The sequence below is a fragment of the Apis mellifera genome, linkage group LG5, assembly GCF_003254395.2.
Source record: "Apis mellifera strain DH4 linkage group LG5, Amel_HAv3.1, whole genome shotgun sequence".
NCBI classification, from domain to species: Eukaryota; Metazoa; Arthropoda; class Insecta; order Hymenoptera; family Apidae; genus Apis; species Apis mellifera.
This window is the reverse complement of record NC_037642.1, coordinates 8,550,902-8,573,607: the sequence shown is the minus strand read 5'-3', so window position 1 is coordinate 8,573,607 and position 22,706 is coordinate 8,550,902. Positions and strand designations below refer to the sequence as shown.

At 37.3% G+C, this 22,706-nt stretch overlaps 1 protein-coding gene across 1 annotated transcript in view; it reads right to left on the bottom strand.

The window, feature by feature from the left end:
• Positions 1–229: 229 nt before the first annotated feature.
• Positions 230–22,706, bottom strand: part of LOC408835 (neuroendocrine convertase 2) — a 31,672-nt gene continuing 9,195 nt past the window's right edge. The window contains exons 3-12 of the mRNA XM_392366.7: positions 21,608–21,875; positions 19,806–19,843; positions 17,284–17,360; positions 13,594–13,858; positions 10,778–10,990; positions 6,926–7,026; positions 4,227–4,460; positions 3,717–3,881; positions 3,540–3,657; positions 230–3,448 (exon numbers count right to left, since the gene is read on the bottom strand). Coding sequence (XP_392366.2) covers positions 3,284–3,448; positions 3,540–3,657; positions 3,717–3,881; positions 4,227–4,460; positions 6,926–7,026; positions 10,778–10,990; positions 13,594–13,858; positions 17,284–17,360; positions 19,806–19,843; positions 21,608–21,875 — 1,644 coding nt within the window. The 3' untranslated portion in view covers positions 230–3,283. The remainder of the gene's footprint in view (positions 3,449–3,539; positions 3,658–3,716; positions 3,882–4,226; positions 4,461–6,925; positions 7,027–10,777; positions 10,991–13,593; positions 13,859–17,283; positions 17,361–19,805; positions 19,844–21,607; positions 21,876–22,706) is intronic.

The window sequence follows — 22,706 nt, the reverse complement described above, 5'->3', positions numbered from 1 at the left end:
GCATTCGTCGTCGATTTGACGGGGTGGCGAGAATAAAAGTCATCCATTTTCCATTATTTTCTCTCGTTGATCGATCACGATAATTCGATCGTTTTGTTCTTCGAATTTATTTGACAAAAAAGAATAGAAAGACAACTTAACGAATAATTATTTATAATTATCGATGTGTTTCGAAGGGGGGGAGGGCGGTGACGTGAATGGATCGCAGGTACAGCATATAAAAACGATGCAGGCCAAAAAATAAAGATTTTATTCATCCACGTACATCACGTACAGAATAAGGTTGATTAAATTCACTTCAACTATATATATATATATATAATATGTATATTTTCTGTTGATTTTCTTCTTCTTTTTCTTCTTTCTCTCAACGTTTAATGCGCAAATCTCTCCGAATAGAATATCTAGAATATCTAGTATCTAGAATATCTACACGTCTTTATCTTTTCTTTTTATATATATATATTTTTTTCTCTCTTCCTCTATTTTTGGTTCCTATAATATACTCTTCCCTCTATCCCCCTTTTCCTCAATCTCTACATCCTTTCCTCCCATTCGATTCGCAAGATCGAGAAATCTAAAATTCTTCGAGTGGAATACAATTAAATACGCAGTATCCTCCCATAATTCTCGCTAAAAATTCGCTCATTGACATCGAAATCAATTTCCAAATTACGTTCCTCTCTCTCTCTCTCTCTCTCGATTAGTCTCATTCTACGCGTCAATCGATCAATTTACCGATAAAAGAAAAAGTGAGAGATCTCATACAGAGATCTCGTAAAATATATTCTCGTGAAAGACTCCCGTTCCGCGAGATTGGGAGGCCACTTAAAACAACCTCTCGCAACTCTTCCTTCGTGAGAAGAAAAGCGAAAGAGGTTTTGGAGTCTTTCCTACAATATGCGAAATATTAATAGACGTGAAATAATCCAATCCCCTAAGCCGACAAGAGACGTCGATTTAATCAAATAATAACAATAATAATAATAATAAACGGAAGCTTTTCGAAACGAAGTTTCCTCAGTCGATCAATCAATCCTCGGTCGGTTGGTTCGAGACGACGTTATATATCTCCACGAAATATTTGTCTGGAACGATTCTGATATCGTTTTCAGGCGGAATAATCCCTTCACTCGCATTTTTTTTCTTTTCTTTCCTTTTCTTACAAAAGTGTGCATGGTCGACTAATGATCGGATCACGCACGAATGGACGTGAGTATAGAGCGAGCGGCGGTACAATGCAAGCGAGAAACATAAGGGGAGGGGGTGCCTAGGGAACTACCCCTTTGATAAATATATATATATGTATATATATCCGTATTTCGTATTCGAATTTTGCCCTCGTACGTAATAAGATAAGAGATTACCGAGCCGAGATATGATATGGAGATCAAAGAGGGAATCTATATCGATCGAAGCGTTGCCTCGAATCAATACAGTCAGTCCATGCGTGCGAACGTCGATTAAATTATCGTGCACTCTTGATTCTACACGCACACGTTGTTTCTTTTTAAAAATTTTGAATACTATCGGAGGGGGGAGCGAGGAGGGGAGAAGTCTTTTCGACTAGCTACTGTTATACATTTACATATGTATTTTATCGTGGTCGTTTATTTTGTTTGTTTTTTTTTTCTATTTTTTTTTTCTTTTCTTTTTTTTTCTTTTCTTTTCTTTTGACGCGGTCAAGTGAGCTCGCGAATCGACAAATTTTGGTAAAAAATTATTATCCTTATTATCTGAAGTACAATTGTGCGTCGTGTTCGAGGGATCATCGTGGATACGAGTAGGATATGTTATAAGTTCAAGGGTGAGGTACAGATTTGTTTGATTTGGGAAGTTGTTCCACGCTACGACAGGACAGAAGAAAACGCGTGACGCGTCAGAATCGATGAAAGTCTTTCACGATATTTTCGAAAAATTTCTCTTCTCTATAAAAAAAAGTAGATCCAAAGAAAATTTTAAACGTGATAAAAATTATACGATTACTTCTCGAATTCTTTGTTCGAAAATCTTCTGGAATCGTGAAGATCGATGATGATTTTTCTATAATTTGGTTAATTTCTCTTTTTTCATCCTCCCTTAAAACTGTACGGAAATTGGACAATTTGGAAAGATCAAGCGTCGCTCGATCGACTTGCAACGTTTCGTTCCTCGAGGAGAAATCCATGCGTGTTTATACACACACACGCGTATAATCGAACATCTAATAACGATCTAATATATATATACATATATTGTTAAAAAAAGTTCGTCGTATCCTGTTTTACGAAACTTTTTCGTTCCTCCACGGAAAATATCTTCCGTTTGATGAATGACAAACGTTGGCACGCGTGGACTACCATTAAATTCTATCTCCTTCCCCTTCTGCTGCTCTCTGTTCTCAATTATTTCTCTTCCCTCCCAACTCGACACGCGTTAAAGGCTCAGCTACGCGAATTCAATAACGTTTGTTAAATTGGTACGAGACGGACGGGCTCGTTGGTCGAGTTGTGAGAATAATTCCGAATGATTATTGTTCCCAACTGAGACTGGTTTTGGCGTTATTTAGCATTTCTTAGATCTGATGGGGATATAAATCTTTCAAGATTTTTCCCTTCGATTTCTTCCTTCTCTCTGTTTATTATTTATTATTCATTGATAGGAGTTGTCGCGTGGAATAAAACTGAAATCGTCAGTTTCCCTTCAAATCTTTTTATGTATGTTCGTATAGGTTTCTCGAATGCTCACGCGAATAACGATTCGCAAACGCGTATATTTTTCGTCTGAGGTTAATTTTCATGCTGGATGAAAATCGTAAAAATTAAAAAAATAAAGAAAAATTATCGAATACGAGAATAAAAACACGATTTTTCTCCAACAAGTCCAACAATGTCTCTTATCTAAATCATATATAAATACTATAATTCATCGTAAAAACGAGAAAATTAAAAACAACGGATAAGCTGTATGGCTAAACAAAAAAGAATAAATAAATAAAAAAAAATAAATAGCACGCGATATCACAGGAATCGTACGTAAGGAATGCAGCAATCTGCAAAAATTCGGATGTAACTATATGAAAATTATCCGGAGATCAGAATTGTCGAACATAAAGCTTCTTCTTCTTCTTCTTCTTCTTCCTCCTCCTCTTCTACGGGTTTCATCATCAACTATTACGAAAAGACAGCTTCGACAAATATTTTCCTCTTGTAAAAATGAGATCCTTAAACAATAAGACTAGTAGACGCGTGAACATGTCTCGATATGAATGTATCTAGGGTCTTCTTCTTCTTCGTGGTCGTCGTTACATAGCCGACGATCGTTCCTCGTGCGCTTTCTTCACGATCGCCAATTTGGAATGTGGATCGGCTGCAGGAAGCCCGGTGTAAGGCGGCTCTCTGGTGCCGTGCAGCATCAGGGTCCACTCTCTGATCCATCCGTGCTGAGGCGTTTGAGTATTGAAGCTCACCTGGACGAAATGTAATACGATACGATATTTCGAATACTCGATTTTCTCACGACAGAGAGGAGGAAAGAAAAGGAACTACTCGATTCGATACCTCCAACAACCAATTCCCTTGAGGATACTCCCCCCAAGTATGAGTGGTCATGAAAGGCCATTTCGTGAAACCGTCTCTGTGGTCGTCGTCGTTTATTCTCCGGCTCAAAATCATCGATCTGAAAGGAAAAATTCATTTGACCGATTTGTTGTGATAAATCGATCCGAAATTAATTACCTGGTGCCCATGGGGGAGGTTAGAAACAGTTCCAAATCGCCACGTCGCGTAGCGTTCACCGAAATGACGGCCTGTACGTGTTCCAGATAGTTGACAGCGTACTCGGTCCCCGCGCAGGCATCAGTCTTTATTTTCAACAAGATCGATCGATCACTCGTCACTTCCCTGAAAATTGCCATTAGTGTGTTTATCCGCTTTTCGAAAAAGGGACTCGGAACGGTGGATTCCTCGAGAAAAGGTGGAAAGATATTTCCGCGTTGGAGATGTCGACGCAAATAGGGAAAAAGGGAAAAGAAGTGGATGGTTCCGTGAAAAGTAAGATGGAAGGAAAATGGAATAGGCGACGATCGATAGACATCCACCGATTTGGTGAGCATTCAGACCTTCTATTTTACACATGATTCTTAACTGGTGAAGGAAAAATGAAGCGAGGAAAGGAAGAGGGCGAGACGATGTTTCTCACCGCGAACCCTCGAGATTGAATGGAACAGTGAATGGAAGTACACTCACTGAGTTTCGAGCACGGAACCAGCCTCGCAATGATACCGTGGCGGCACAGTTTTCCATTTCTTTGCCAAAGCGACCATTGCACCGGCGTCCAACACGCCGTAACCGAACAGATGATTGAATTCGAGGCCGACCCCGTTCATCGTCCAATGAAATCTTCCTTTCGCGTCGAACAATGAATTCCTCTTCGAGGTTAAAACCGTCAAATGTTGAATGTCGCGCCAGGTCAATTGTGGGCTGAAATCGAAATCAAAAAGATTCATCCTTCCTGTAAATTGTCTCTCTGTAAGAACGTTAATAAAATAATTAATAATTAATAGAATAATTAATAAACGATCGTTTGAGATTCGGCCAAGCATCTTCACAAGAAGATGTGATATCGATTCACTCGAGTTCACGTAAAAGGAGGAAAAGGATTTTTCGTGTTCACGTTTTTCCAATAGAGGGATCAATATTTGCCGATATCGTATCGATGGAACGATCAAAGAAACTGGGACGAGAAAATACGACGAGAGGGCCAGAAAGCGCACGAGCACCAAAGAGACAGTGTCGTGCATTAAACCCCGGTCTTTTAATGTTACATCCTTGTTACTGGGTCGAGTTTCAACGACAGTGCTCGATCGAACACGGAGCCCCCATTAGCCAAGACCTTTTATTCTCCTGCTGTCCCTTTCCTTGATTTTCGGGACTCTCGACGATCAACGTTTCAATCGAGGAATCAAATTATCTTCGAACCGAATATTTATCCTTCGATCTTCTCGAATCTATTCTCTTCGTTTCGAACTTTGACAAAGATAATAAATCTATACGATAACGAATCCAATTTGGAAGAATAATCGATCGATGAATAATTCGTTCGAGATGTATTTGTCATACCTTTTTTTTTTTTGGAGAAAAATTCGTTGCCTCAATTCGTTCGATGTTGGATTCGTGATATTTTCAGTGGAATAGGTCAACGATATTCACACCGAGTCGTCAAACCACGCGTATGACACGTTCGGACGTTTATGTCGTCGACAATAACGATTATAACGATTATATTCGAAATTCGTGCCTCTAAAATTTTAACATTGTCGATAATGAGGGAAATTCGAATTGAATATAATCAATCTCCAATTAGGTTCAATCTTAAATATTTGACGAGAGATACAATACGTAGTTTATTTCGTAATTATTCGCCAATTTGCAATATCGTTTATTATTAAATTGGATCGTATTTTATACGGATAATCCGAATGCTTTTTTAATGCTAATTGAATAATTCTTCTATCTCATTTTGCTATTAAATTAATCTGACATTTTTTTTTATATCGTTTACATCACAAACGGTTCTGCACTGAAGATTTCGATTTCGAAAACGTATAATATTCGTGGGATATAAGTTTCTATTAAATTTTACTTTATCGGAGAAAGAATCAAGCGTTTGCACTTTCATTCATGCGTTCGAAAGATCCTTAACTTATTATTTTTAATTCGTTTATCTTTCTACTCGTTTTTTTTCCCCCTTTATTTTTTTCAATTCGTTTTTATTTCTTTCTAATTCTTTTCTCTTTTTTCCCCTCCACCTGTTTTATACGCCATTTGATATTATTACTTTTCTACCTTTATAAAACTTCGATTCTTTTATTTTATTTTTTTTTTTCTTCCTCCTACCTACTTTTAGATGACGTTTCCTTTAGCTTCTTCCAATTTCTTTTTTTTTTATTTCACGTTCCTTTTATTTCCCCTCTTGTTTTATAACCCCCTTTTCTTGTTCCTCTTTTTTTATCGTTGAATTCAATTTTTATGCTTCTCACTCAACATTTATTTCTTTTCCTTTTTTCTTTTTTATCAGATTTACAAATCTACTCTCTATTACAACAGAATTTACGACAATTTAAAAATTTCCTTTTTACTTTTTATCATCTTTATCCCCGATGTCAAACGTTTCACGATGATATTACATTCGTGAAAATTTGTATCTCCGTTCCCGAAACTCATTTTTTGCAATTAATCTGAACTTTGGTATACATAAAATGAACGAATTATTACGAATTATATTTTTCAATTTATATTTTGGCTCGTGATAAGATATATTTATAATCTAATAATATTTCCGATTCGAAATTTATTTCGAATTCGCATCAATATTTTGCAAGCAATATTTTGCAAAATTCATTTGCTCGTTTATTCCATTTCTAGAAAAGCATATCACGAAAGGATCGCGTTTAATCGTCCAAAATCCGTTCATCGGCAAGTCGTTTCCTTGCGACAACCAGGGGTGAAAACATTCTCGGCGAAAAATTCGTAACGCGCAAAAATTGAGCGTTAAAAAATAAAAAGGAAAATGTTTCGGAAAAGCTTTTTACCCCCAACCGCATCTGATAATTCGATATTTATCGCGGTGAGCTTTCGCGCGACGATAAAAAGCTTAGGAGGACCACCGTCGAAAAATCGAATCGTTCAAACAACATTTTCACTTTTAAGTGCACATTTAATACTTTTTTAACAAAACGATCTGAGGAAACGGATTACTGCGTTTAAAAGCGCGAAAAGGATATAAAACACGGATAATAAAAATCATCGATGAAAGCTGTGATCGCGTTTAAGGATTAAAAATTGTCGGAAAAAATTATAAAATTTGTCGATATCGTTGGATAATCATGAAAGATGAAACAGTCTCGTTGGAGAGAATCGTATTAAAATTCCATTCGCACACTCACTTGGCCTCAAGGGCGAGGGCAAACACTCCTGCGGCTTCCGGCGCGGCGGCTGACGTTCCACTGTGCGTCGTCGTGCATTTGCCGTACAGATCGGTGGTGGCCTGGAAAAAAAAAGAAAAGGACCTCGGTCGAAAAGTGGCAAGAAGAATCTTCTCTCCTGCGGATTTATAAGATTAAAATTCATTTTAACCGCGATTTCTTACCGCGATGGATATATTTGCATTTTAATGACGTTTTAATCGCGATTAATACTCCTCTCGAAAAAAGAGCGGAGTTTGTACTTGGCAAGCGCGTGTCAGATTTTAAGTGGCAAAATTCTGAACGTTCTTTCAACTCGACGGTCTCATTATTCATAATCAAACGTTTCTATCTTCGAGGAGGAAAGAAAAGAGAGAGAGAAAGAGAGAAGTTTTAACAATCGCATAACGATATTTCACTTGGAGAATAATTTCGTAGATCGTAAAGGAAAAAAGGATCGTTTTAGGCCGTTGAACGTTGAATTAACTTGCAGAGGAGCGGATTAAACGTTCTGTTCCTAAACGTTGTAATTCCCCCTATAACAACGCGCGTGTTCCCTGGATATCGAGAAAGTTTTCGTATTAAAAGTTCGAGGATCCGCGCATAGTTGGAGTAACCGCGATGAAATCGCGATCAACGTCGGTTTTAATCGATTTTCTCCTCCCCTCTAATGTTTGTAAATACGGAACGATCATCTATTTGGATCAAAAAGAGAAAACATATCGAGCACATTTTCTATCCCGTTATCGTTCAATAATTTTAAATAATCGAATAGTTTAAAGATGTAGTTTAACATATATTAACCGCGAGTTTCTCTCCGAAGATAATAATAAAGTTAAAAAGGAAAAAAAAAATAATGTAATCCCCTTATGTAAGTCCCCCCTTTTTTCACTTAACGCGGCGAACGATGAAAATGTGTTTTATTCGACGATAATCTTAGCGCGCTATCTAATGCCGTGCCATACGGTAGAGCGTGCGGGTTCAAATCCCCTTGTCTTTCTCCTTTATTTTCCCCTTCGTTCAACCGTGAAATTTTTCGTGGGGCGGAGAGAAACGGTGGAAAATCGGAGCGAACCGTGCTCATCCATAAAATGCCGGTTATCGAGCGCAAAAACGGTGCAGGAACGAGGGCAGAATCTATTCAGGAATGCGTGTGTGCACGTCGTTGGATTGTAAACGATGCGGTGTAACGCGGTGTTAACAGCCAGTTTATAGAATATTATCCTCTCCTGCAAATTGCGAATTCCTTTTCTCTCTTTTTTCGTTCAACCCTCTTCGAATGACGATTTTTTTCCCCCTCGTTTCGCAACATGGAGCAATTGTAGAAAACATATTGTATTTTCCCGAATCGGATATCTGTTATGCTCTGTTTGGCTTTGTCTTTATGGAACCGTTGCTCTTCGCGAGAATCGTTAAAAAAGATCGTAAAAAAAAAAAAGAAGAGAGAAAAAAGGAAGCACGGATAACAGCGGCAATTTCACTTTAACGCGTGAAGAAGAAGCTTCCATATCAGGAGTATCGATCAATGATAAGCATCCATGAAACCACGGTAAAAATGTTTACGAGCAGTTTACTAAGCTTTCGTGAGCTAAGAATTCCTCGCGTTAATCTTGGACAATGAGGACGATCCTCTCGTGAACGATACTTTCATATTTCTTCACTAACGATACACTATATACATGGAAATATATTTTCTTTGTCGTAAAAATTTATTTTATTCACTAGAGGATAACGTGGTGTTAGCACGGATTTTTGTCCATAAACAATACTCGCGCATTTCTTTAATTTACACAACAATTTTTTAATCCTATTCGAGAAACGTTGCAGAGAGAGATTTAGTGTGCGGTTTAGTTTCCCGATTCTTCGTTGTTCGTTGGCTATTGCGCCGAATCTGAAATCCGATTTCCTCTTTCACCTTTCGAACTTCGAACGACGCTTTTGCCTCTGCGTGAAAAATACTTTTTATTATTAAAATTTCTACATAAAAGAGGGAGGAAGAGAATTAAAAATTTCACTCGACAAACATCGATCGCAATCATCCCTCGAATATTCTCTTCTCGTTTATAGCTTCCGCAACACGTTACCGAGCAATTTCATAAAATGTTCACGTTGATCGACAATTTTCCAGCGATCCCATAAGCACGGATCTATGTGGGGCAATCTCGCGTATGGCGAATGCAACTCGTCCCGGCAGACCAGAATCTAATCTCATCCTGGTTGAACAAAGGATAAGGAGCCATTTCGGTGAATATTTCATTCCAATTTACAATCATCTATCTCCTCTGAATCTGATTAAAAAGCATCAATAACAACGACTTGTCTGTGATACGAGATGAAATCTAACTTGATGAACAAATGAAAATTTCCATCGATCTGTAGAGGAAAGAGCGAGCCCACCCATTTTATTTAAACGAAGATCAATTTACCAGAATAAACATGCTCCCGCTGAGTAATCGCGAGTATTTTCCTATAAGCTATTTCGCTTATATCCACACCAATTGCAAACGCTTTTATAAACGTTTAAAAGATTCTCTGATCATGCACTTGTCATTCACTTATTTTTTCGTTGAATAAAACAAGCTACCAACTATCCTACACATGCTTTCCAAGATATAATTGAAAATTTTTTAAATAAAATTAAAAAGCTTGTAAATAAATTTTTTGAATAAAACAACTTACCAACTATCCTATATGCTTTCCAAGATTACATAATTGAAAATTTTTTAAATAAAATTAAAAAGCTCGTAAATAAATTTTACAGAGATCTATATCCAAAAAGAGAGAAATTTTAGCCAAACGATATTTATTTTTACTCGTGTGCATCACGAATTACGAAAAAAAGAACAAATTAATTTTCGCAATTATGCATGATTAACCACGCCTATATTTCGCGAAATTTTATATCTCGCGAGATATTCCATCCCAATTTTTACCCTTCCATTCGCGAATCGCAATTTCTTGGTCGAAAGAACACGAGAGGGACGATCGTATCGCGGTTGCCATTAATAATCGAAACGCGATATTCGCAACTTCGGCCTCCAAACAATTGCTCGATCGCCAATCCTGCGCGCTTTCTAATAAATCAACGCGTTAATGGCGCGGGAGAACAAAAACGGAATATTTATGTCGCGATTCATTTCTAGCCCCGTCCAGATTTTCTCTCCCTCGTTTCCAACGCGTTAATAACTTTTGCCCGGAGACATTTCCGCCTCGTGAAATCAGGGAAACTTATATATATGTGTGTGTATACATCGGTTGACCTGGAACCGTATCCACTCTAATTAGAGAATGGCCTTTGTCCCGACCATTAACCAGCGGAGCCAGCAACGGAATCATTTATACGTCGAAAAATAAAAAATCGTTTACTCGAAAATAATTAGAAGAAATTTTGTTCCAAAAATAATTCAGATTATAGATTGAGAAGTAGATATTCTTTTTGATTTATAATTACGAGGGTTTGTTTATTTTCACTTTGATTCCATATTTAACCAACGAAATTGAAATTCTCTCGAAATACTTGGATAACCGTTATCGTAACACATCAAATTCCTCCTTTATTATTTTATGTACAATAATATAGCACGTACGAAAATTTTAGAAAAATTTGTAACAAGTATCTTGGTAAAAAAGTTAAACGATTAATCTTCCCTGTTTCTCATAAAAGTAGCTAATGCACGAATATGTTAAGAACATTACAGTTGATCTTTATATTTGAACAAGAATATTTCGAGACTATTTCGAGACTAAACTTTCTGAACATCTTCCGTCGCAAATTCATTAAAATCGAATTACGTTTGGAAGAAATACGGGGACGTTGTTCGAGTTACCACTCACCACTCCAATATTGGGATCCTTGGCACCATTGCTGAACGTGGAAGCCAGGGTGCTCGAACAGCTCTCGTCGTAATGAGCGTTTTGCCCATCGTTGATGGCGCTATTAATACTGACGGTCCACATACTGGCCGCGTAACCGTCGCAATTGCAATCGTCCTCCTCACCACCGTCGCCAGAGGCCCACACGTAAATGTTGCCCAATCCTCTTCGACCCTTCGAAAACAGAAACGAACGTTAATTCGATCCAATACGTATATTCCTGCTTGAAAATAATTTTAAAAATATCTGTAAGACGAACTACACAGTTATTACATAGTGTCATCTTTTTTTTTTAATTATTTATTTATTCGTTTCATCCTCGAGTGAATTTCATTGGCTGCCTGATCGGAACGATCTGTCATAAGTTTCGTGTGAGAGGATTAGTTATTGAGGAGAAATTCCGAAACGAGAGGCAGCCGCGTTTTCTCTCGAACGGGGAAATATCTGAGAGCTGATCTTGACACTTATCGATTGGCCTCTTCCACGGGGGGAGGAGAAAACATCGTCGCAGCATCGCATAATTAGAAGATGGAGAAAGTTTCCGATGGAGAATTAATTAAAAATTAACGCTTTATCCGTTTCCTGGACGAGAAAATATGAGATGTATTGGTAGAAATAAAGAGGGAAGGAATAATATATATATATACGGAGGAAATTAGTTGGATTAGTTGGATTAATTACTCCGCATCCGTGTCCAAAGAGTATATAATCAACAATTTCGCGTCAATCTCGTATTGATCTCGGCTCCCAACTGCGATCCTCGGATAACTCGATCAGATTCTCGTAATTGCATTTCGAATTAACCGATAATAATCGAACTATCGAGAGAAATAGCTCGCTCTTCCTCGGTTTTCCATCTATCCACTCCTAAAATTGTTAAAACTACATTCGTAACGAACATGTTTTATACGATTTAATTATCTTGATAAGAATCATCTAAAAACAAGAAAATCGTGCAATCGAACTCGAAGCAATTATCGGCTTTATTTCGAAAATTTCTTCCTTGAAAAAAAAATTTAATCACCGCGAGAGCTTCCCTCTTTAAAATCCCTGCCATGTCTCATATTATCGCGAGAATTCGAATTTCTACCTTCGTTACTCGTATATTCGGCCGATGACATCCCTTTGTAAAATCTCTTTCTCTTAAAGCGTTACCTCGCTTGTTCCAACTTGCGAATTTTTTATCCTCCTTGATTAAAATTTTAATTTTAAAGCCTCGTCGATCGAAGGTTTCTTCTCGTTAAGCACGAAAAAAATTCTATGGCTGGGAGGAGGAACATTGATTGAGGGTTGGATGGAAAGAAACGATCGAAGGAGGATCGATGGGGATAGACACTTTGTTTGTACGTGGCTTAAGAGCGAGACGTGGGACGACTTCCGTCAGAAATTCGCAATCACCAAGTTAATTAGGGCATCGTTTCACCCCGACGTTAAGTACGAAGTTACCTCTATTATCCTCTCCTTCTTCGAGGAAAAGAACGAGAAGATTTCTCCGTTCCGAGGGAGAAAGAAAATTTTTCGAAAAACGATTCGATTTTCAGCAATTTAAAAGTCAAACGTCTCGAACAAAATCGAATGAAATTTATTATTATTTCCGCGTTTGAGATCATGAAGCTAGAAAATAAAACGAGAATGGAGAAAGAACAAACGAAATGAGAACCGAGTAAGTTAGGCGTAATGAAAAATACGATTTGCGACGCGTGGTTGGTGGATATAATGAGCGGATGAAGACGCAGAGGGAAAAGTAAGTAGGAAATAAGTAGAAAAGAAATCTGTGAAAAATACAAGGAAAATACAAGCACGAATATCCGGGCACCGAAGATACGTGACTTGAACCATTCAAGCGATTCCAGCAAAATGGAAGCACGTTCTCCGATTTTTGTTTGGAAATCGTATCATAGAAATAATATCTCGTAAAATATTACGTACAACTTTTGCTTAACGAATCAAAGCAATGGGAGAAATAAAGCAAGTCTCAAATACTTAAAGACTTGCGAGAAAGGGGGAAAAGTTTTGGCTTTGGTTGAAACCTCCAAGTTTTATCACGCGAAATCTCGTTAGAATCTCTCTGTCTTTCTCTCGATAAATTTCACAGACGGTTCGAGTTGAAACTCTTAAGTAAAAAGTTAAGAGAAAGACAAACTTCCAAGAGAATGATACGTTGTAACGTGGCTCCAAGATAAATCACTCGAGTGGAAAAGTTGGTCGTCGAATAACCGATGACAAAACGACAGCAATTCCACCCAGTGAAAACGGTCTCTCTCACTGATTCGCCAATATCTCGCTCTGTGCTTCGAAACTTCCGAGATAACACTCGGTTCCCCAGAAAGCATTGGTGCGTACAAATGGCAACGAATCGCCACGATCGATTCGCTCTCACCTCCGTCAGAACACAAGTAAGAGATGACATAGTATCAGCCAATAAAAATTACAACGCTCCTATTGTTTCGACGAAATTATCGTCCACGTTCTCTCATCGTCTCTTCTCATATCGTCCCTTCACTCTCACGAGAAATCAGAGCACCCTCATCGCCATTGTTTCACGTGATACATATTTTTAACACATCTCTTTAATTACTTCTAAGTTTAAATTCAACAGAACCAAAAAAATTATCTACAAGATAATTTATATTTCGAGTAAAATTCCCAGAGTTAGGGGAGAAGGAGATAAAACGTGGCGAGGGTTTCAAGGATGAATCCCTTCCCTCGGAATAAGAGGAGGAGGGTAAGAGGATCCGGGATCGAGGGATGATAGGGCTGGTGACGCTGATACACACCTCGTTAACGCCGCGCACGATGGCCCTCATGGTCGCATTTCGCGGCCCGTCCACGGTTTTCCCGTCGTCGGTCGGCCCCCATGAGGCGCTATAAATGTCTATGAGGTCAGGTTCGTGGCCCATGCTGTTGGCCTCGATCAGGTCGGTCATGTAAGGCTGATCCAACATTCGGATCCCGGCTACCTTCGAGTCGTAAGCTACGCCCACGCCGCACACGCCGTTGTCCCGGGCCGCCGCTACCTCGCCGGCGCATCTCGTTCCGTGGCTTTTTTCGAAAAAACAAAACTGTCGATTAGAATAAAATTTTTGCACCATTGCGGATTTCCCATCGTTGGAAATCTGAATGCTCGGCTGTCGGCTGCTTGAACGGTAATTGAAAAGCGTGGAATTGTAGGTAAAGAGAAATGGGTAAAGAGTTTTATATGTGTTGGAGAAGTTTGGATGAAACGAGATGTGGAATAAGATGATTTTATTATTTGCGTTATATAGGAGTCTGTCTCGTTTCGTCCGAATTTTATTTATAATTATTGGTGAACAAAATTTAATCGATTTAATTTTTGTAACTTTCTTCTTTTGTTTTTTTGAGCCTCTGGAATCGAGAGCCTGCAAAGCTGTCTCGTATATGATCGATCGTGGAGAAACTGTGTGTGGAGTTATACGTGCAGAATTTCTATATGAAATCAATTCTTAAATTTCTATCATCTTTTCATTTCTCGAATACAGGGAATATTTTCTATAAATATATTCGATAAAATAAGCTGATGTATTACAGATATTTATTCTATCTAATGCAAACAGAATTAAATATATTACCATACTTTGTAAAATAAAGTTGCTATTGATTTTCATAACATCTCGTTAATTGAACTCCTTTAGGTTTATTTTTCACCGATTATAAATATTATAAATAAATTGATTAAGATTTTAAAGAAGCAGAAGATGGAGAAATATTTTTCGAAATATTTAAATTAGGAAAAAACGCGATATTTGAAAAATTATTTGTTCGAATAAATAACACGAGTTAAATTTACAAATATCGACTCTTTCCCCTGTTTAAAAATAAATAGAAAAATAGATAGATGTACATCGTTGGAGAATATTTGATGAAAATTCATTCAACTCGAACGCGCGCGGTTAAAAAATTTCGAATTGATTAAATTTAGTTAAATCTGCTGTTCTCTTGCCAGATATCAAACACACTCATCCAATCCCTAATTAATCGTGTTCCGTCTCGAATTTTAATTAATTATTTCCAAAATAAATAATCTCATTTTCGTTTCAGCTACAAATGTACAGTTATGTTTTGTGGAATGCAAGCATGCAAGCTTATGTTCATCGCTTCCAATTACACGTAAACGATGCAGTGACCTGTTGTTCCTCCTGTCCCCTTTCCTTAATTACATTGCCGGTGCCATTCAACTTGCTTCGCTCCGCGATTTAACAATGACGACGACGACGATGGCACGCGATAATCGAACCTGTTTAACCTTCGAATGCGATCGAGGATGATCGAGTGAAAATTAATTACGACGTAATTATGTTTATAGAGAATGGGATAACACGGTAATGTCAGAATACCATCGACAATTCTATCGTGTCTTGGATGGAGATTGCATAATAAAATCGTATTTATCGTGGCCTGTTTGCGGTGGCTGTATCTGAAACGGTGGCACCAGATGCGTTGCGAAGCTCGCAGTTGTTCCAAGCCGTGGCGTGCTTGGAGTAAGGGTGGTTAATAAACGTCTTCGGTAATTTTCTAGCTCGGGCTTGATTCGTCGCAATGAAATTTCCATTAAACGTTCTCCAAGGATATATATATATATTCCGTGAGCTATGCGAAACGAGAATATTATCGATAAAAAGTAACATTTTTGAACATTTATGAAGAGCGAAAATATGTCGACAATGCATTCTTCTTTAGACGCGAAATTCTTTTTTTTTTTTGAAATAAAAATTTAAATTTAAACTCGGCGAAAATTCGAAATATTTTCATTCGGGGGAAAAAGTGGAGGGAAGCAAGTTTCTCAAAGGAATACCACGTGACTATTGGCTCCCGCGTGACGACAAATGGAGGACATTACGTTTGAGAAGTTGGCGGTGTAAACGAAGCGTTCAGAGGCGAATTGGTAAAAGTTTCGAAACGTTCCGAAGGCACGCGGTGAAAATGCTTGGTAAAAGGATAGATTGGAATCTCGAGTCTAAGCGAGAACAAGTTTCGGCAAATTTTCTCTTCTTCTCGAATTTTCTTTCGTCACGTTTCAACGTTTCGTGTTGTCTTTTTAACGTTCATTTTTATTATCGCGTTCCGATTGAACCAATAAAATCGAGGAACGCGTGTCGTAAAGATGACACAAGCGAGTTGATCGAAGACGTGTTAACGCGAAACTTCATCCAAAGTTTTTCCACGTGCGATACAAAGAAATCGTATCAAGACGTGTCGCGTCATCGTGAAATATCGCGGATTAAGAGATAAAACTCGTAAACCACGCGAACGAAGAAGAGTTTTAATATCAATTTTACGGTCATCCGTTGGGTAAGCTCGTTTCTCCTCAAGTAATCGAAAGATCGAGTTGTAATTGGTTCGCCGAGCATAGAAAAAAATTAAAAGGACTCATTTCCCGATTTTCAGCTCCTTGGAATAATTACAATCGAAACGATTCTTATTTTTTTTTTCCTCTTTGAAAGAAATATCGAGATGGAAATTGAAATATGGCTGCTTTGAAACGTGAAAAAGGAGAAACAGTTGAAAGTGCTCGATCGAAGCAGGGAGGAAAATGGAATTTCTTTCATTTCGATTATAATTGAAAATACGAACGTTCCTCCATTGGAATAGACGATGGAAAAAAAGAAAAAAGGACTCGAGAAAAGTTGAAAATCTCGAGGAGTAAGGAAAAGTAGAGTATCGAGATGACAAAGTCTCTCTTACAATAGGAAAATATGTTTGGAAATGCTTTGAAATTGTTCGATTATTGCGTTCGACGTTCTATTTCCGTATATACCGGAAAAATTTGTCAATGGCACAAAGATCCTCTGTGCAGGGATTTACGTAAGGCGAAAAAATAGATGGAACGTGAACAATTTTTTTATATAAGATGCGCATCAAACGGACAGAGTGACATTTTATTACAATTATTCTCCACTCTTCGCGAATTATTCGACGAAAAAGGAAAGAAAAATTCGCCGATTTTAAACAAAACTCTCGAGTTTCTTTCTTTTATGAAGAGAACTTTAAATCCAAAGAATTCATCCCGATTCTCTAACTGGAAAGTCGATTTCTCATTATCGGATAAAAAGTTTCATCGATTCATTCCAACTCCTTGGCTTCATCTCGAAACGTGTCACCTTCGATCGCGATGGAAAAACAATAAAAAAAAAAAGCTCGAAATAAGAAATAAGCTCGAAACAAATTTTCCAACTTTAATCATCGCTCCGCTAATTACCGGCCGGTAATCATTAATTATCGCGCCGAGAATTAACGTTTCTCCAAAGCTCTTATTACACAAGACCAATCCCTTTCTAATCTCGTTACCTCGAATACCTGGCTTTATGTAACAAATAGCCGTCTTATAACATCTGTTATTCTCCTGGGCAGAGGGGAAACGTTTCGAGATTTTTTAACTTGCCTCGATCTTAATTAATTTTACGTTACGAACGCGAGACAAAACAGTCTCGATCGGTTTTTATACTCACCTATTGAACCAATCATCGGTGTATCTCGGATAAGGGTAAGGGTCGTTGCTGCTGAAGTCGTAAGAGGCTTTCGTGTTCTGAAACGAAACGAACAATTTTCTTTATCCGTTCTTTTCTTTATCACGTTCATTAGAAAGACAAAAGTTCTCGAAACCGATAGATAGAGGGATTTTCTTTCCAATTTCTTCTCTCTTTTTCTCGTCGAAAGAGAATGGAAGAAGAACACGTCACGATCGAATCGTGAACAACAAAGCTACTCTCGGCCATCGCAGGAATGAAAGCTCTCTCTAGAATCGTTCGAGAGACAAGTATTTGAATATTGCGCGAGTGTATAATGTTTCTTCTCTCGCGTGATTTTTTTATACGATCCGTTAATGGTCTTCTTTACAACTCGTGATATCGTGATATATTATTATACACACATTTTCAATCGAACAACTGTGTATCCCATTGGAAACACGTTGGAAAAATCGCATTCTGATAAAAATTGAATATCAAGTATATTTTGTATCGTTGTTTCTCTTTTACAACGAAAAATATTTTATTTTATGGAAGAAAGAATCGAATTCGGATTTCCTGGAGTGGCGGGCAACAATTCTATTGACATTTATATCAGCAGTTTTTTTTTTCTTCCTCCACGTCAATCTTTACCCTCCGTGTATTTTTAGAAGAAAATTCTTTTTGCGGTTTCTACCAGAATAAGAACTTGGCAACTTGGTGTTTTATTCCTTCGCTTCGCAAATATTCGTGTTTTCAGAGAATATATCCCTATAAAAATAAATTTCGACAAATTTGTGAACGTGAATAATAAATCAAAGTAGAAAAATGACGAGACTTCTCGGCGTCGTTAATTAATCGAACGAGGATTTGTCTTTTCTATTAATTTTCTTCCCCCATAAATTCTTTATACACACACAACAGTCGCCAGGCTATTAATCTTCGTCTTGAAAACTATCCCTTCAACTCTCGTTGCATCCATTCTCTTGCATCCTCCTCCCTTCTCTCCTTCCCTCTCGTGCCACCCCATTTTTCACCCCTTCTAATTGAATGACACTGAAAAATTCCATAATCTCTGGATGTTTTAGCATAATGACCGATCGTCTGGCATATTTTACCTCGTCGTTTCTCTGGGAAAAAGAGAGAGAAAAAAAAAAAAGCTCAAATTTGCTTTATTAAATTCGCTTCATCGAATGAAGTTCCTCTCCCAGTTTTTTCTTCTTTTTTTTTTCTTCTTCTTTGAAATTTATTCCACGCCGGATGACACGAAGAACATTGCACCAGAATAAAATTATTCTCCAAGAATTCTTCATTGGAGAATCTTCCCCTCTTGCAATTTTAATACCCGGCCAATTTTCGTTGTCTCCTCGTTCTCCTAAAGTTTATTATATTACAACACGCGAGTTACATTATCTTTCCACTTTTTCTTATCCTGATCTTTAGAAAATTTTTGCAAGAAACTTTGTTTCTCCATTATTTTTCTTCTTCCTCTTCTTTTTTCCTCTAAGCAATATTACCGATTTCTTATTCATGAAACGTCACAAGTGGCTTTTATGCTTTAACAAAATTGGAGGATCGAGGATGCATTATCATCCTGCGAAACAAAATAATTCCACGTTTTTCTTTTTATATATATATGTGTCATGGTTTCGAAAATTTTTCAATTACTCCCTTTTCAACAGATCCAATTGCACCATTCGACGCACGTCACCGTCGAGTTTAACTAACCGAGCTTAATGCGTCCACTTCCTTGTTTCCCCAGGATCCATTAAGTGGATCTTGAGGAGCTGGCTGTAATGTACGTGATCTGAATCATCCTGGCCATCCTTCTCTTCCAAGAGAAATCACTCAATTGACAGGACAAATTTTTCTCTCGTCAAGAACAGAAAAAATCGCGCTCCCTCTTCTTTCCTTTCTCTCCTTCTCTATTTATCATTACACATCATATTCCTCTTCGAGTATAAAATTCTCTCTCGAGATATAAATCAATACTTTTTCCAACGCAGGCGGAAAAAAAATTTTGAAAAACTTTTTCTCATTCTTCCAAACGAGGAAATATATTTCCGAGCCGAGAGATTCGCGTAATTGAATGGTAATAATTGGCGGCGGAGATAGATCTCAAAGCACAGCATTATATTCTATGATTTTCCAATTTCGCCGCATTCACCCGGGAACATTTCTCGTTAATTAACGTTTTAATTACCGGACAACAATTCGATCATTCGTTCGAGTGGATCCTGGATAAGGATCATCAAAATCTACACGCAAAATGCAATATCGAAATGGATTCTCATCTTCCCATCCGCGCTCTCGATTTCAATTCCAATTTCGCATTCGGATATTGCGCTAATGCATATTATGAATTATCGTCCTTTCGTGTTACAACGCTCGTCGAGGGTTAAAGGCAAACGCGTCGAAAAGAAACCGGATACGATGATATTCTTCTCGACTTGCGTTCTTCTCGAAATGGAGAAAATAAAGAAACAATGATTTTATCACGAATCTACCTGTTTGTTAATACTTACGTAATTATATTTCAAATCCGGATGCATGTAATCGACCCCTGGAACAGAGGAGAAGAAACGGTTTTCACAATGGAAACTGGGATCCCGTGGATCGAAACACGTGGACGTTTCAATCAATGATGAAAGTTATCGAAGTGAAACTCCTTTTCGATAATTTGCCTGCTTGCTTGCTAATAAATCGATTGACAATTATTCGAAGAAAATTTGGATCTTGTCTATTATTAGATGCTAGATCAATTTCGAAAGAAAATAGAATTTCTATGATGGGTAATCTTCTGTCGATCGTTTTACTTCAAATTATATTGCAACGAGAGAATCGAAGCGAATCGAGGTCGACTAAATAACAGTGAAATTTGTTTATCCCGGGGATAAATAAATTTAAATTTGTTTAAATTTATAACAATCCTCGATAGAGTAATGCTAACCGATATGGATGCTTAACCAATATAAATCATCAACAAATTGTATACTTGTCGCAGCGATTAACGACTAGAGATACCGAGATTCCGGGTGGATAATAAACGACAGAAAACGACCATCGGTTATGTATCGCAATATTCGTGTTTATGAAAACGAGAATTATGGAACTTAATCACGCATTTCAAGGTAAAATGATATCATTTGTGAGAAACGTTACGTAACCATCTTCTCTCGTAGCAAGCACGTGCAAGTAATTTTGAAACAAAATTATTATTATCAACGCGAAACAGAGTTTCATACATCGAATTGATAATGCAAATGTAAAATTTTCAAATGGTATCCTTGGTTTTTGCGATAAATTCAATATTATTTTTCTTTTTTTAATTTAAACGCATATGATTTTCCATACGATTCAAGTGTCGGATTTAAATGAAAAATTCAAAAGAGAAGAGGATTCAAAGTGTTTTGCCAAAATTATTTGACGTTAATAATTTAAATTATTTTAATAATTTCGAGGTTAATGAAATATTTTATACACGATCCATTGTTTCAAAAATTCGTCGAAAATTGATTTTCGTTCTCGGAACGAATTTTCCGTGGAAAAAATTTCTGGTGAAGCTGTATTGATCAAAGATATAAATTTCATTCGCGATAGAATCGGTTAGTTGTCAATATATCACCGTAAAGCTGGGGCTGGTCACATCAATTTTAATCCACTGGCTAGTTGGCTATCGCTGAAAACTCTGTATGAAATAGGTGTGCACGGTTTAATCAATCCTCGAGATTTCGTTTTGTATTTGCTTCTATTTGATGTGACGTATTTTCTTTTTTTTTTTTCTTTTTCGAATCGTGTCGTAATAATCGTGGAAATCTGTAAAAAAAATTTATAAAAAAAGTTTCTTTTTTATCTTTTCCGCGCGTGATATCGATAAACGACCGTTTAAAGCTAGGTCACTGGGGCTTCATCGCGAATTTTTCTAAATTTTAGATATAGTTCGAAATATTAATCCAGTATTACGATCAATATTGAAAAATTGTACAACACAAAAAAGAAATCAACGAAATATTTAATTGTGGAGGGCTTAAATTTATTCCAGTTTTGAAATTTTGAAGGATTGAAACGAACGTTAAGATACGTGAATAGAAAATGAAATGAAATTCGAATTAAAATGACGAAGAAATTAATACGAACCTTAAACGAGACATTCATATGTCGTAATCTATAAACTCAAAAAAACGCTTTCGATCGTTAGAGATTCCACGAATATTAATTAAATTCCACGAAAATTTATTAAATTGGGAAAAGTTGTAAAATTCGATTTCAAATAAAACGCATCTCGAAATAATTTAAAAAAAAGTTGTTGGAATAATTAAAGTCTCACCATCGTCCATTATAGCCGTGGTCACATTTTTTCCGGTCACGCCTTGAGCCCAGGCTGCTTTCACGTTCAAGTCCAGCTTCGGTTTCCCGCCATTTTGGCCGGTGTTTTTCAAGTACCATTGATACTGAAAGTAAGGATCGGACGGGTCTCTGTTGCCAGGATTCGATGGATTTTTAATTTGATAGAGGGGCACCAGATTATCCACGCTGAGAGGCTTGTAACCCCTCTTCACCCTCTTGAATCCAGGCTGCTGCACGGCTGTGTGCACCTGAAACATTTTCAAACGAGTTCTCTCTTGCACCAACCCAGACATTCTATCTCCCTCCGCGAATAACCTATCCTTTTATATTATAAATATATCGAAATCGATTAACAAATATGCATTATAGATTGAAGAAAAGTTGAGCAACAATAACAAAGACGTCGAATATTTCACGGAAACGAAAAGAATTATTGAAGAGCATTATTGAAGAAATCGATTGAAGAAATTGAATATCTTGCTTCGTTTCATTCGATATCGCGTGGGCGATACAAACAATGGAAAAATAATGGATATTTGTTTAAAGCTTCTCGCGATTCTTCGAATGATGAGGAGTGAGGGGAAATGATACAGGGGCCGAATTATCCACGAAGAAAATTATACGAGAATAATTATTACGGTGCATAAACGTAGAGTGTTGATCGAGTATCGATGACGAATTTCCCAGAAACGCGGCAATTTTACGCCGAGATATTTATCCAATTATTATATTCTTCGTTTGGAAATTGCGCGTTCATTTACATTTATATCGTCCGCCCACGAGCGAGATAATTTCTTTCTTCTTCCGCTTTCCTTCTGTAGTTTTATATCTAATTTATTACACTTTTGAAATTTATTGTCCACGCAGAGATAGGAAAATGTTCGTCGCTGGTGAAACATTCTCCTTGCGATAAAAGATGGATAGAAAATTTTTCATTAAAGTATCGACAATTATCGAATTGTTCGAAAGGGAGTGGTTCGAGAGTTTCGAAATTTCATCCCCTCTCGTTTAAATAATAAATTCGACGGTAAAATGTAAAACAATGATTTTTTGGTTGGAAAATATGGAAAGAAGGTTAT